The sequence below is a fragment of the Ostrinia furnacalis genome, unplaced genomic scaffold, assembly GCF_004193835.3.
Source record: "Ostrinia furnacalis isolate ACB-3 unplaced genomic scaffold, ASM419383v2 OfSCF0398, whole genome shotgun sequence".
Lineage (NCBI taxonomy): Eukaryota > Metazoa > Arthropoda > Insecta > Lepidoptera > Crambidae > Ostrinia > Ostrinia furnacalis.
This window is the reverse complement of record NW_021130637.1, coordinates 22,860-36,209: the sequence shown is the minus strand read 5'-3', so window position 1 is coordinate 36,209 and position 13,350 is coordinate 22,860. Positions and strand designations below refer to the sequence as shown.

The following is a 13,350-nucleotide window of genomic DNA, read 5'->3' as shown; positions in this document are numbered from 1 at the left end:
AACCTGCCCAGGAGTATGAAGAATAATTGTACCAAGTTTCGTTAAAATCCGTCGAGTAGTTTTTGTTTCTATAAGGAACATACAGACAAACAGACAGACAGACAGACAAAAATTTTACTGATTGCATTTTTGGCATCAGTATCGATCACTAATCACCCCCTGATAGTTATTTTGAAAATATATTTCATGTACAGAATTGACCTCTCTATAGATTTATTATAAGTATAGAAGATATGATTTATTTTCTTTTTTTAAATTCTGTTTTGAAGCACAAAATAAGCATCGCAATTTTTTTCGATCTGCGTAAATTAAAATCGAGTCAACATTCCCGTAGGCAGTTATGTTAGAATTGGCCGCGCTTCGCATCTGTATTCTGAGCGCACTTTGATATCGGGCAAGAAGCGCGGGCGCCCAGCGGGAGGCGCGTTGTCTCGCTCTAATGCTCAAGGTCGTTCGGCCATGTAATCGCCTTAAGCCCAGTAAATCAGAATCCTACTCATTATAACTCCGACTCAGCCCTCAATATGGCGACTACCTGTGTTCAGGAGGATAATTACTTCAATATTACAAAGCGCCCAAAACGATTTTTAGATGACACGGTGAAAAGTCAAGCCGGTATTCCAAATACAAACAGAGACATCTCAGAAATACAATCTCTGTTCGATAGCAGATTTGAAATATTAAATAATTCCTTACTTACAATTGTGACTCAAAACCAGGCTATACAAAAATCCGTCGAAACCATGTCCATTAAACATGAACAATTGCTATCAAAAATCAATTTATTAGAGAAGGAAAATTGTGAATATAGAAACCGAGTGTTAGCACTTGAGAGTAAGGTTGATATGCTCGAAAAAAACAGCCGCTCCACTCTCTTAGAAATCCGTAACCTCCCTAAACAACAAGTGGAAAATAAGGGGATTTTAACAAGTATTATAGAGACTCTGAGTTCGACGCTTGACGCTGACAAGACAATAGCTGAATCCGAGATCCGAGATGTTTACCGGAACAAATCTAACACTGTGATAGTGGAATTTACTACAGTTACCCGCAAAGAAAACCTTATGTATTCCTACAAGAACTTTAATAAGAAGAGACGTGAAAGCAAGGAACCTCCATTAAATTCGGAACATCTCAAGCTGCCAGGTGCCCCTCAAACCATCTACATTTCTGAATCCTTGACCAGCAAAGCCAGACACCTATTTTACATAGCTCGTGAAAATGTAAAATCTAAGAAACTCGCCTCCGCTTGGACATCCTTCGGAAAGGTGTACGTGAGGAAAGATGAAGGTGCACCACCAGTTCGAGTCAACGGAGAGGAAGATATTTTCAAAATTACAATGTGACTAGTCTTAGTGATGTTTCTGGCGGTTTTTCTGCTTTAGTGAATTTATCTTTTTCCTTAAATATTATTATCTGTTTATTGCATGATAGAAATTATCTAAGATATTGTCCAACTCTTTTCTTTAATCAATTGGGCTCTAAATATCCAACTTTCGTGTATATTAAACTACTGAAATTTTACAGTCTAATGTTTACTTTAGGTACGCGTATATTAATTAATCCTAAATATAAAATGAATGAGCACACACACATTAATACACCACACAACACACTTTATACTTTACACAATAAATACACCAATTTGGAAGCTAGGATCTTGGTTCGGGGCCTATTTATTTTATATAGTACTCTTCATTACTTATATTCATCACGTATGAGACGTGATAAACTAATATATACAAGTCGCGAGTGAACAACATGCAAAACTTTGAAGAAATAGGCCTTGAATTGGATTCATTGTCGGTTGCACGAGTGGTGACCTGTGATGTAGACGAGCTGAAACAACATATCTCCGTAAACAAACGCTCCTTAAATATAATTACTCAAAACGTTCGCAGCATAAATTGCAATATGCCTAATTTTTCTACCCTTCTCCATAGGTCTGATCTAGCGTGGGACATAATGGTGTTGTCTGAATGCTGGCTTACCTTGGGTAATCCCATCCCTGAAATTGAAAACTATGAACACGCTTGCACTACTGGGCATAGGACGCAAAACGAAGGTGTAGTCATTTACTACAATAAACACCTAAACGTAACAATTGAAGAGCCCCATGTAGAAGATGCCAATTGTCTTATTTTAAAATTGAACCACGAGACCTGCGTCATTGGAATTTACCGGCCACCTAGAAGTGATACTAGTAACTTTATAGACTCCATTGACTCAGTTCTGTCAAAGCTAAGTAACTTTAAAAATATAGTCCTGTGCGGCGATATTAATATTGACATACGTCCGGATGGTAATGATAGTCGCTCACAGGACTACCTAAATCTTCTGGCGAGTCATCGTATGCTACCCGCTCATTCTGAACCCACTCACGGCCGAACGTGTCTTGACCATATCATCGCTAAAACGAAGCTTGAAGCGTCTTGTTTTGTAATTGAATCGTCTATTACTGATCATTACACAGTTGCTCTTAATATTACTTTCAAATCAGATATCTTATTTAAGACAAATGTAGTCAACCGTATTAATTTTGAAGTTCTAGACAAAACCGTCGAAGACTTAGACTTTACACGGATCCTTGAATCTTCAGATGCTAATCTTGCAGCGAATATACTAGTATCAAGTTTATCAGAGGCCGNAATGTAATGTTTGTATCAAGTGGTTGTTTTTGCCTTGATTTAATTAAGATTTATGTGATTCTGAACATAACATCCTGCGTGTGAAACATTACACATTAAAATCAACATATTAGATTGTTGAATACACACTTATACACTTTTACAGATTACTTCAGACATAAAAAAGTAATTGTGCTTATACCTACTGGTTTAAAATTGTGATTTTCATTCAAAATATCATTAAATTCAAACCAAAATTGAAATTGGCCTAAATAAATTTGATGATTTTCATAACATTGACATGTCAGTTGACAGATGCTTTTTTAATTATTGACTTTGTCCCATGTAATTACAGCCAATGTGTTAGAAATAAATGGTTTTAAATGACTAGATCAATTTTTATCGACAAACCGCTTCATTTTAATTAGTTTACTTTGTAATAGAATCATAGAAAATAAAAAAAACGTATATTTAAAACAATAGAATAGTTCATTCACTCATTTTATCCCTTAGTAGATTTTGAAAGGATTTTAATGGCAACACCATTATCTATTCAATTACGATCCCATTACAATTACATTACGACTTCATTGATATTGTAAACAAGTTTTAGCAGAATACCAAATTTGTCTCAATCGTAATGGAATCGTAATTGAATATCAATTGAATAACAATAGCTTGTCATTTAATTTAAAATAGCAGACTTGGGGCCCAGGCTTTAGATAATCTAATTCAAATTATTCAAATCCCTGCCATTTCGCTGGAAGGTCACGTTCAAAGTTGCTGGTTCCTTTCAGAGCGAGCAGAGTTCCTTTTTCGTATTTGTCGGGAAAATCGTCAGTGTGAAAAGGCTCATGCAACGTACAAAAAATTTGAATATCCCAACATATTTATTTATCGTTCCCTACCATTATAGCTTCCACTGTTAAAAAAAAAGCATCACAAGAAACTCAAGGGTATCGCTCCAGTTACAGTACAGTCGCTCCCGACTACAGTTCAAGAGAATCCAGCCGCGCTAAAAATCGCTCGCTTCAATCGCCAGGCAACCGAGGAGCTAGAAGGCGTGCGCTCGCTACACGATGAAACAGTGCGCGCGTGGCACGCCGAGCGCGCCGCGGCCGCGTCCACGCTGCAAGCGCTGCAAGCCGCTGTGGGCGAGGCGCAGGCCACGCTGCTGGAGCGCGCTGCAAGCGCTCGCGACGCCGAGAGCCGCGCGCTACACGCCGTCACCACGCTCACAGTACACCGCGAGACGCTGCAGAAGAAGCTGGACAGGTGAGGCGTACTTGTAATTGTAGGTGGAGCACCACCATCATCTGCCCAAATGACTTTTTTTTATCCACAACGAGGAAGCTCTTGGCCTGTATCTCACCTGATGGTAAGTGATGATCAGGCCGAAGGTGGAAGCGAGCTTCCGCCGGAATCCTCAACCACGGAGGAACTGGCTATTTTACCTCTAACTGCCGGAACACAACAATGCTGTTAACATTGTTGTTATGGCGACAGACTTAGGTAAGATGGTGGTAGCTAGCTAGGCGGACTTAGAACAAGCCCTACCACCAACCAAACCGATCAGAAAAATCTGCCCCCACTGGGAATCGAACCCGGGACCTCTGCGTCTGAAGCAGGTGGTCTTACCACTAGACCACAGAGGCGGTATCCTACAAATAACTTTTTACAACATCCAACTCAGAAGGCTCTGATTTAGATATTAAGCTGCCTTTTAAGCTAGAGAAGCTCGACTTGAGATCAGGGCCCCGATTGCGTTAAACAATTTTCAACTACAATGCGATTAGACGTCGAGAACGAAAATCAGATTTTTGACAAATCAGTATCGCGGTATCGTTTTGATAGTTAGTTCAAACGAGGCTGAAATGTTAACGGAGTGCAACTGCGCCTTTACGTAAAAGCTGACAGAAAGCTATTTTTTCTCAAACGCATTTCGAACGCTTCACATACTTTTGCTAAAATAAGATGTTCGGACTTTTAATGGAAAGTGCATAAATCTATTGTATCGTCTTTTTTAGTGCGTGAACTTTACCGTGATAACGAATTGCATTTCAGCTGGAATGAAAATGGAGCGCGAGTCACACGCTACTGGAGATAAAATGTGAATGAATTGGAGACATTACAAATTAGCGCAATCGGGGCCCAGCTCTCTCTTCCGAGTTAGAAGAAACCAGCTGGATAGATGAGGCTTAGTGACAGTGCCATAGTTGTTTCTTTCAGGCTATAGGCACTTTTAGACCGTTCTCAAGGAAGCCAGGGGAAAAGCGACAACGGCCATGTGTTTTAATGAGCGATCAAAACTGATATGACATCATTGTTTCAGTTTAGAAAGGGACAACGCGTATCTCATTGGCCAGTACACGAAGAAAGCGGCGGAATTACAGAACGAATTTATAGATCTCCCGGATAACGTCGAGGTAAACACATTTATATCGCTTAACTGTCCCTATCATTCATTTACCTGTATGACACACTGGCGTGGTTGCTGTCATAATATATCCGTGTCTATTTGAGTTTCGTAATATTGGCGCAGTAAGCCATACCACGGTAATATTATCTATACAGTATTCCAACTCGGGCATATTTTTGAAATAAATGTCAACAGCCGCGCGGAATGTCACCGTATGACAAGATGCGATAGGGCTGCCTGCCTTGCAGACCTATTTTCATTACATCTATGCCTACTTTGAATTTTTATCTAGTATTGTGAATGTATTTTGTGATTGTAATCTTTATTTTATTTTGACAAACAAAATACTTTGTGAATGAAATAGGATAAAAATGCATGTTGTTTTGTGATTAGTAGATTTAATTAAAAGAATATATTTGTATTAAGATTTAGTAACAAATCTTATAAATTTACGACCGTAAAATGTATGCGTCTCGACTTAGGCGTACAAAATGCTTGATTATTATACAGGGTGTTTAGGTAAATGGGTTTATAAGCCGACACTAGCCCATGGTATATAAATGGTATGATGAAGTCAGAAAATTGATATCATTATTTTAATAATTTTAATTTTCATACAAATCTGATTTTATATATTTATTTTGTATGAAAATTTAAAAAATAAAATTATGATATCACTGGCTTCACCATACCATTTATATGCATAGGTATGTTAACATGGTCTAGTGTCAGCTTATAAACCCATTAACCTAACACCCTGTATAAATAGGTACTTGTAATTATGTTTATATTAAAAGAGCGCTTACTGTTTAAAAAACAACACCACGTCCGATTGCACATTCGCGACACCCCCGACTTTTGCATGTCGAGCGCATACCGAGATTTGAATTTCGAAGGAAAGCTCGCGTTTCGCCTGTTTATATGAAGTTATAATACTGTATGATAATATTACCGTGGCCATACTGTAAGCAGATACGATTGTCCATGGAACTAAAGTTAGTGATGTTTTTACTTGCTTACTCCTAGCAATGTACGTCAAAATTAGGTCTCGGGACAATCGTAGTGGTGCTTCAAATTGCCACACAAAATTAGCTGTCATTTGTACCGAGACAGGCTGTCCAGTGTGTAAAAATTTTTCTTATAGGAACTACAAGAGCTGGCGCTGCGCTTGCGCGAGCAGATGATCGTGTGCGCGGTCGGGCGCGAGGAGGCCGCGCGCGCCGAGCACGAGCTGCGCGCGCAGTTGTTGGNCGCCAGGTGGGACATCCGAGCCTGGCTCCCGTGGGAAGTCCGCACTCTCAAGACACACGCACCGATCACCCGGCAGGATTCCGAGCGAATCTTGCTGTGTTTTTTGTTGTTTTCGTTCATCTACAGCAGTGGTTCCCAAACTTATTTAGTCTACTGCCCACTTTGAGAATAAATTATTTTTTAGCGCCCCCCATTTTTGTAGTCAAGAGTCGAGCTCAGTCGATGTCTAAGAGTCCTCCTAGTAGATGACGCCTCCCAAGCCTCTACACAACGTCCCGATTTTTTTTCTGGGTCTCTTACCGCCCCCCTTTAAGCCTGCAGCGCCCACAAGGGGGCGTTATCGCCCACTTTGGGAAAGACTGATCTACAGGTATCCCTGAAATGTGGAATGACCTTTGACGGATCACGTCTAGTGTTTTGGTTACGAGTTTATGTTTTCGGCAGGAAAGAACTGGAGCAGCTGCAGACGGAGCGAGGCCAGCTGTCGGAGCTCGGGGACAAACTGCGGGCCGCCAACGATCTCACGGAACAGCTGCTTGATGACAAGGTAACGCAACAGTTAAACTGCAAACAGTCATATGGCGCGGGAAAATAAGCCTAATAGCCGCAATGGATGCCCGCGCATAATTTTTTTTTTTCCGAAAAATAATTACGATTACGATTTGTTCTATATACCTTATAGTAAATTGGCGACACCTTTCAATTTGATCATATATTATGCATTTGTTCCTTCTACAGCGGCGGCTGGCGGCGGAGGCGGCCGAGCTTCGCGGGCGCGTGGGCGCGCTGCAGCAAGAGCTCGACAACAGCGAGAAGGTGCAGCAGGACTTCGTGCGCCTCTCGCAGTCGCTGCAGGTGAGCTAGCATGCTGCGGGCGAGCTGGCATGCTGCAGGCGAGCTAGCATGCTGCAGGCGAGCTAGCATGCTGCAGGCGAGCTATAAAGGTTATAAGGAATGGGCTAGAAGAAGGCCGCAACCGACCACCAATCTTGATACATTGAGGCCTTTGTTCAGTGGTGGACGTGCTGTGACTTAAATAATGATTTTGACCCATATTTTCACCAGGACTAGGTCAGCTGAGTGAAGGCAAACCGAGGAAAATGAAATAAACTTTCCGTTGTGTGCAGGTGCAGCTACAGCGAATCCGCGAGGCGGACACGGAGGTGCGCTGGCAGCACGACGACGACGTCAGCGAGTGCCCCGCCTGCCGCGCGCCGCTGCCCAACAACAAGAAGAAGGTACGCACAAGAGTGCTGACATGATAATTTTTTTTTTTTTTTTTTTTATCCATAACGAGGAAGCTCTTGGCCTGTATCTCACCTGATGGTAAGTGACGATCAGGCCGAAGGTGGAAGCGAGCTTCACCCGGAATCCTCAACCACGGAGGAACTGGCTATCTTACCTCTAACTGTCGGAACACAATAATGCTGTTAACATTGTTGTTATGGCGACAGACATAGGTAAGATGGTGGTAGCTAGCCAGGCGGATTTAGAACAAGCCCTACCACCAACCAAACCGAACAGAAAAATCTGCCCCCACTGGGAATCGAACCCGGGACCTCTGCATCTGAAGCAGGTGGTCTAACCGCTAGACCACAGAGGCGGTTATACGCAATATATTATGTTGATAAAACTTCCCATCTCTCGTCTCTATCTTTGAAAATCCCTGGTTGGTAAGTCTAACTTGAACGTAAAGGTCAGTTGTGACGCACCTCTTACGGTCAACTATGATAAGGTTTAAGTTCTGTATTGACCCATATCAAAGTGATCTCAATCGCGTTCTCCATAGCCCCAACTGTTTCTCTTAAAGAACGCTTTCACATTTAGGCGATTTAGGAGAGCGACAAACGCGCTGTCGAAAATTTTATACTATGTGACAGCGGATGCATGCTTTTACATTATAAAAACAAACGCCGCTGCCACGCTACTGTCGCGCTTCTAACGCCCTAATGTGAAAGCGCTCAAAGAGATGCCACATGGGCGTTAACGTTGCGGTGCGTCGCCGCAGTGGCGTCGCAACGGTGCCGCTCCGTAGTTTTTTTTCACCTATAAAACTAAACTGTGTACCATACACGCGGGTTGCGCCGTCGCAACGCAATGTCAGCGTCTATGTGGCATCTTTCACTCGGGCGTTTGTTCCAAAATGTGATTACTAATAGGCATTCCCGTGCAGGTGCACTGCCGGCACTGCGGACGCATCTTCTGCGCGGCGTGCGCGTCCCACCAGGTGCCCGCCGGCCCGCGCCGCACGCCCGCGCGCGTCTGCAGCGTGTGCCGCACGCTGCTGCAGCCACACACCGCGCCCTACTTCAGCACTGAGCCGCCGCACTCGCCCGCCTAGCAAACTATACCGAGTCGCCGCAATGAGGGCTATCGTTTTTATACCTAACAGTTGGCACCCCTGGCGATTGACAGGACCTTACCGCGCCGTAATGCAGCACCGAGTCGCCGCACTCGCCCGCCTAGCAAGCTACAGCCGCAGCAGCGTGCGGGCGTCTACCCCGTCCCAAAGNATATATATAATATTTAATAATTAGTATTAGAGCATATTACATTAAGCTGCTCTGTTATCTTTATAATAATACTGTCAAGTAACAACAAATTCGTCCTATGGCTTTTCGAATAGATGTGTAAAGTAACAGGCAAACATCAATTTGTTTTCGCAAACTATCGCACTTAAGGGACTTACCGCTATACTACCATATAATATTCCACGGGTGGGGGCCTGTAGGCCTAAGATGCGCGCCGTGATAGGTGGTTATCACGCCATTTTGTCGATTTTGCCCATACAAATTGACGTCGATAAAAGTTATCACGGCGCGCATCTTAGGCCTACTGGTGACCTGTAGAACAGGTTTTAAACAAAACCTATTTCAGGCACCAGTCCCACACAAACTTAGTATTAAGTACCTATAGCGTAATGTATTTTTTACCAAATGTAATTTAACCTAAGTTTGTGAGGGGAAATAAATGATTTATTTATTTATTATTATAATATTTTCACCAGGACTAAGTTAGCCGAGTGAAGGCAAACCGAGGAAAATTTTATAAACTTCTCGTTGTGTCCAGGTGCAGCTACAGCGCATCCGCGAGGCGGACACGGAGGTGCGCTGGCAGCACGACGACGACGTCAGCGAGTGCCCCGCCTGCCGCGCGCCGCTGCCCAACAACAAGAAGAAGGTACGCACACGAATCCTGACATGATTGCAAACGTTGTGATAGGGATAAAGACATGCAATTTTAGGTTTTACGAAGGTAATACGATAGAAAATAATACAAAGTAATAAAAACCACCGGTTATAGGGGCATTTTTGGGGGAAATTTATCAAATAACCAAAAAAACGCGAATTTAAAAGCAGATATTTTTCTAAAAGTATCAGTTTTTATTATTTGTTGGCATTTTTTGTGTATTTTATGTATTTTTTTAGTATCGCCTGTTATTTAGCATTATTACTGTTTTTATTTTATCGGGATGTACCGCTTAATTTAAAAGTTATTACGTTTTCTTTACAATAAGTAATTGAAAGAAAAAAAAATCTATATAAAATTTAAAAAAATCTCAAATTTTTTTTACCTCTTTTTTGTCGCTAAAAATAGGTCTAGTTTCATCTATTTTCATATGTACACTTTAACGTGACTCACACTGTATAGAAGTTGGTTGTAACACACCTCTTGCGGTCAACTATAATAAAATTTAGGTACCTTACTTTGTTGACCAATATCAAAGCTATCTCAATCGCATTCTCCACGGCCCCAACTGTCTTCTTTTAGACAGATGCCACATGGACGTGACGTTGCGGTGCTTCTCCGAAGTGGCAGCGGTGCCGCTCTGTAGTTTCACTTATACATCTGATCATAATGCCATATGGGCTTTACGCGCGCGTTGCGGCGCCACAGCGCAACGTCAGCGTCTATGTGGCATCTTTCACTCTGGCGTTTGTTCCAAAATGTGATAACGTAACAGGTATTCCCTTGCAGGTGCACTGCCGGCACTGCGGACGCATCTTCTGCGCGGCGTGCGCGTCCCACCAGGTGCCCGCCGGCCCGCGCCGCACGCCCGCGCGCGTCTGCAGCGTGTGCCGCACGCTGCTGCAGCCACACACCGCGCCCTACTTCAGCACTGAGCCGCCGCACTCGCCCGCCTAGCGTGCCGCCCTAGCAAGCTACAGCCGCCCACCAGGCGCGCCCAAGCAAGCTATAGCCCTGTAGCAAGCGTGCGAGCGTCTGTCCCGCCCCAAAGACGCACACCGCGCCCTACTTCAGCACCGAGCCGCCGCACTCGCCCGCCTAGCAAACTATAGCCGCAGAGTGGGCGGCACACACGTGCGAGCGTCTGCCCCGCCACATACACAGCGCCTTAATGTAGCACCGAGTCGCCGCACTCGCCCGCCTAGCGCCGGGCGCCCAAGCAAGCTACAGCCGCTGCAAGCGTGCGAACGTCTACCCCGCCCCAAAGACGTACACAGCGCCTTAATGTAGCACCGAGTCGCCGCAATCGCCCGCCTAGCGCGCCGCCCACACACGTGCGAGCGTCTGCCACGCCTCGAAGACGCACACCGCGCCTTAATGTAGCACCGAGTCGCTGCAATCGCCCGCCTAGCGTGCCGCCCACCTAGCAAGCTACAGCCACCCAGAATACATGTGCGAGCGTCTTTCCCACCTCAAAGACGCACACCGCGCCCTACTTCAGCACTGAGCCGCCGCACTCGCCCGCCTAGCGAACTATAGTCACAGAGTGGGCGGCACACACGTGCGAGCGTGCAGGCGTTTGTCCCGCCCTAAAGACGCACACCGCCCTGTAATGCGGCACTGAGTCGCCGCAATCGCCCGCCTAGCAAGCTACAGCCGCAACAGCGTGCGGGCGTCTACTCCGCCCCAAAGACGCACACCGCGCCCGCCCTGCCCGCCCGCCCTACCGCCGCCCACCAGGCGCCCAAGCAAGCTACAGCCGCAGCAGCGTGCGAGCGTCTTTCCCGCCTCGAAGACGCACACCGCCCTGTAATGCGGCACTGAGTCGCCGCACTCGCCCGCCTAGCGTGCTACAGCCCATTGCAGCCCTACAGCAAGCGTGCAGGCGTCTGCCCCGCCCCAAAGACGCACACCGCGCCGTAATACAGCACTGAGTCGCCGCAATCGCCCGCCTAGCGCCGCCCGCCTAGCAAACTATAGTCACAGAGTGGGCGGCACACACGTGCGAGCGTCTGCCACGCCTCGATGACGCACACCGCGCCTTAATGCAGCACTGAGTCGCCGCACTCGCCCGCCTAGCGTGCCGCCCGCCCTGCCGCCGCCCACCAGGCGCCCAAGCAAGCCACAGCCCTGCAGCAAGCGTGCGAACGTATGCCCTGTTCTTAAGACGCAAACCGCGCCGTAATGCAGCAGCACGGCGCCGCATTTGGCCGCCTAGCGCCGCCAGCCCTGCCCGCCCGCCCTACCCCGCCCACCAGGCGCCCAAGCAACAGCCACCCAGAATACATGTGCGAGAGTCTTTCCCACCTCAAAGACGCACACCGCGCCTTAATGTAGCAGTCTTAATGGGAGTCGCCGCAATCGCCACTCTCAACCGCCTGTCGTGCGCGTGAAAGCGTCGACCCCACCCCAGGACCGCACACAGCACCGAGCCGCTACACTCGTCCGCCTACCGCCGCTGCTGCCGAAGTGACATCCCGCGATCGGAACCTGCTGTATTGAGCTGCAGGACTTGTTCTCATCATCATCATCAACAGCCCTTTACAGTCCACTGCTGGACTATGAGCCTCCTCCCTCTACTATAGTAAAGGGTTTTGCCATGATCCCCACGCTTGGCAGGCGGGTTGGAGATCGCAGTTTGATTGATTGATGTTTTTCAGAGAGCGCTGCTGCCCGTTCTATGTTTGATATGTAGTCCCTTAGTCGCCTCTTACGACACCCGCGGGAAGAGTAGGGGTTGGTGATATAATATGTATTCTACTCTGCCGTCACCACACAGTCTTGTTCTGCAGTAGTATAACTATGACAGCTAAAGACGCACACCGCCCTGTAATGCGGCACTGAGTCGCCGCAATCGCCCGCCTAGCAAGCTACAGCCGCAACAGCGTGCGGGCGTCTACTCCGCCCCAAAGACGCACACCGCGCCCGCCCTGCCCGCCCGCCCTACCGCCGCCCACCAGGCGCCCAAGCAAGCCACAGCCGCAGCAGCGTGCGAGCGTCTTTCCCGCCTCGAAGACGCACACCGCCCTGTAATGCGGCACTGAGTCGCCGCACTCGCCCGCCTAGCGTGCTACAGCCCATTGCAGCCCTACAGCAAGCGTGCAGGCGTCTGCCCCGCCCCAAAGACGCACACCGCGCCGTAATACAGCACTGAGTCGCCGCAATCGCCCGCCTAGCGCCGCCCGCCTAGCAAACTATAGTCACAGAGTGGGCGGCACACACGTGCGAGCGTCTGCCACGCCTCGAAGACGCACACCGCGCCTTAATGCAGCACTGAGTCGCCGCGATCGCCCGCCTAGCAAACTATAGTCACAGAGTGGGCGGCACACACGTGCGAGCGTCTGCCACGCCTCGAAGACGCACACAGCGCCTTAATGTAGCACTGAGTCGCCACAATCGCCCGCCTAGCGCGCCGTCCACACGTGCGACTGCGAACCCCGCCCCAAAGTCGCACACCGCGCCCTACTTCAGCACCGAGCCGCCGCACTCGCCCGCCTAGCGTGCCGCCCGCCCTGCCGCCGCCAACCAGGCGCCCAAGCAAGCCACAGCCCTGCAGCAAGCGTGCGAACGTCTGCCCTGTTCTTAAGACGCAAACCGCGCCGTAAAATAGCACCGAGTCGCCGCAATTGCCCGCCTGCGCCGCCAGCCCTGCCCGCCCGCCCTACCCCGCCCACCAGGCGCCCAAGCAACAGCCACCCAGAATACATGTGCGAGAGTCTTTCCCACCTCAAAGACGCACACCGCGCCTTAATGTAGCAGTCTTAATGGGAGTCGCCGCAATCGCCACTCTCAACCGCCTGTCGTGCGCGTGAAAGCGTCGACCCCACCCCAGGACCGCACACAGCACTGAGCCGCTACACTCGT

At 47.5% G+C, this 13,350-nt stretch overlaps 2 protein-coding genes across 9 annotated transcripts in view; both read left to right on the top strand.

Moving 5' to 3' along the window:
- Positions 1-13,350, top strand: part of Rbpn-5 (Rab GTPase-binding effector protein rabaptin-5) — a 41,430-nt gene that overhangs the window by 20,554 nt on the left and 7,526 nt on the right. For 4 of the 7 annotated variants that reach the window (XM_028319210.1, XM_028319204.1, XM_028319167.1 and 1 more), the window contains 3 exons: positions 3,670-3,902; positions 4,960-5,053; positions 6,191-6,295. The exons of 1 other annotated variant lie outside the window; for it this stretch is intronic. In XM_028319210.1, coding sequence (XP_028175011.1) covers positions 3,670-3,902; positions 4,960-5,053; positions 6,191-6,295 — 432 coding nt within the window. The remainder of the gene's footprint in view (positions 1-3,669; positions 3,903-4,959; positions 5,054-6,190; positions 6,296-13,350) is intronic. 2 more of the 7 variants (XM_028319182.1, XM_028319195.1) reach the window with 2 other exon arrangements.
- LOC114363489 (salivary glue protein Sgs-3-like) lies at positions 6,822-11,731 on the top strand. 2 transcript variants are annotated; one of them, XM_028319230.1, is made up of 5 exons: positions 6,822-6,844; positions 7,036-7,152; positions 9,367-9,477; positions 10,276-10,440; positions 11,464-11,731. In XM_028319230.1, the coding sequence occupies exons 1-5, from the start codon at positions 6,837-6,839 to the stop codon at positions 11,513-11,515; spliced, it is 453 nt and encodes a 150-aa protein (XP_028175031.1). In that variant the 5' UTR covers positions 6,822-6,836; the 3' UTR covers positions 11,516-11,731. The 2 variants fall into 2 exon arrangements, with proteins under 2 accessions (XP_028175031.1, XP_028175023.1); XM_028319222.1 differs by lacking the exon at positions 11,464-11,731 and adding an exon at positions 11,023-11,210.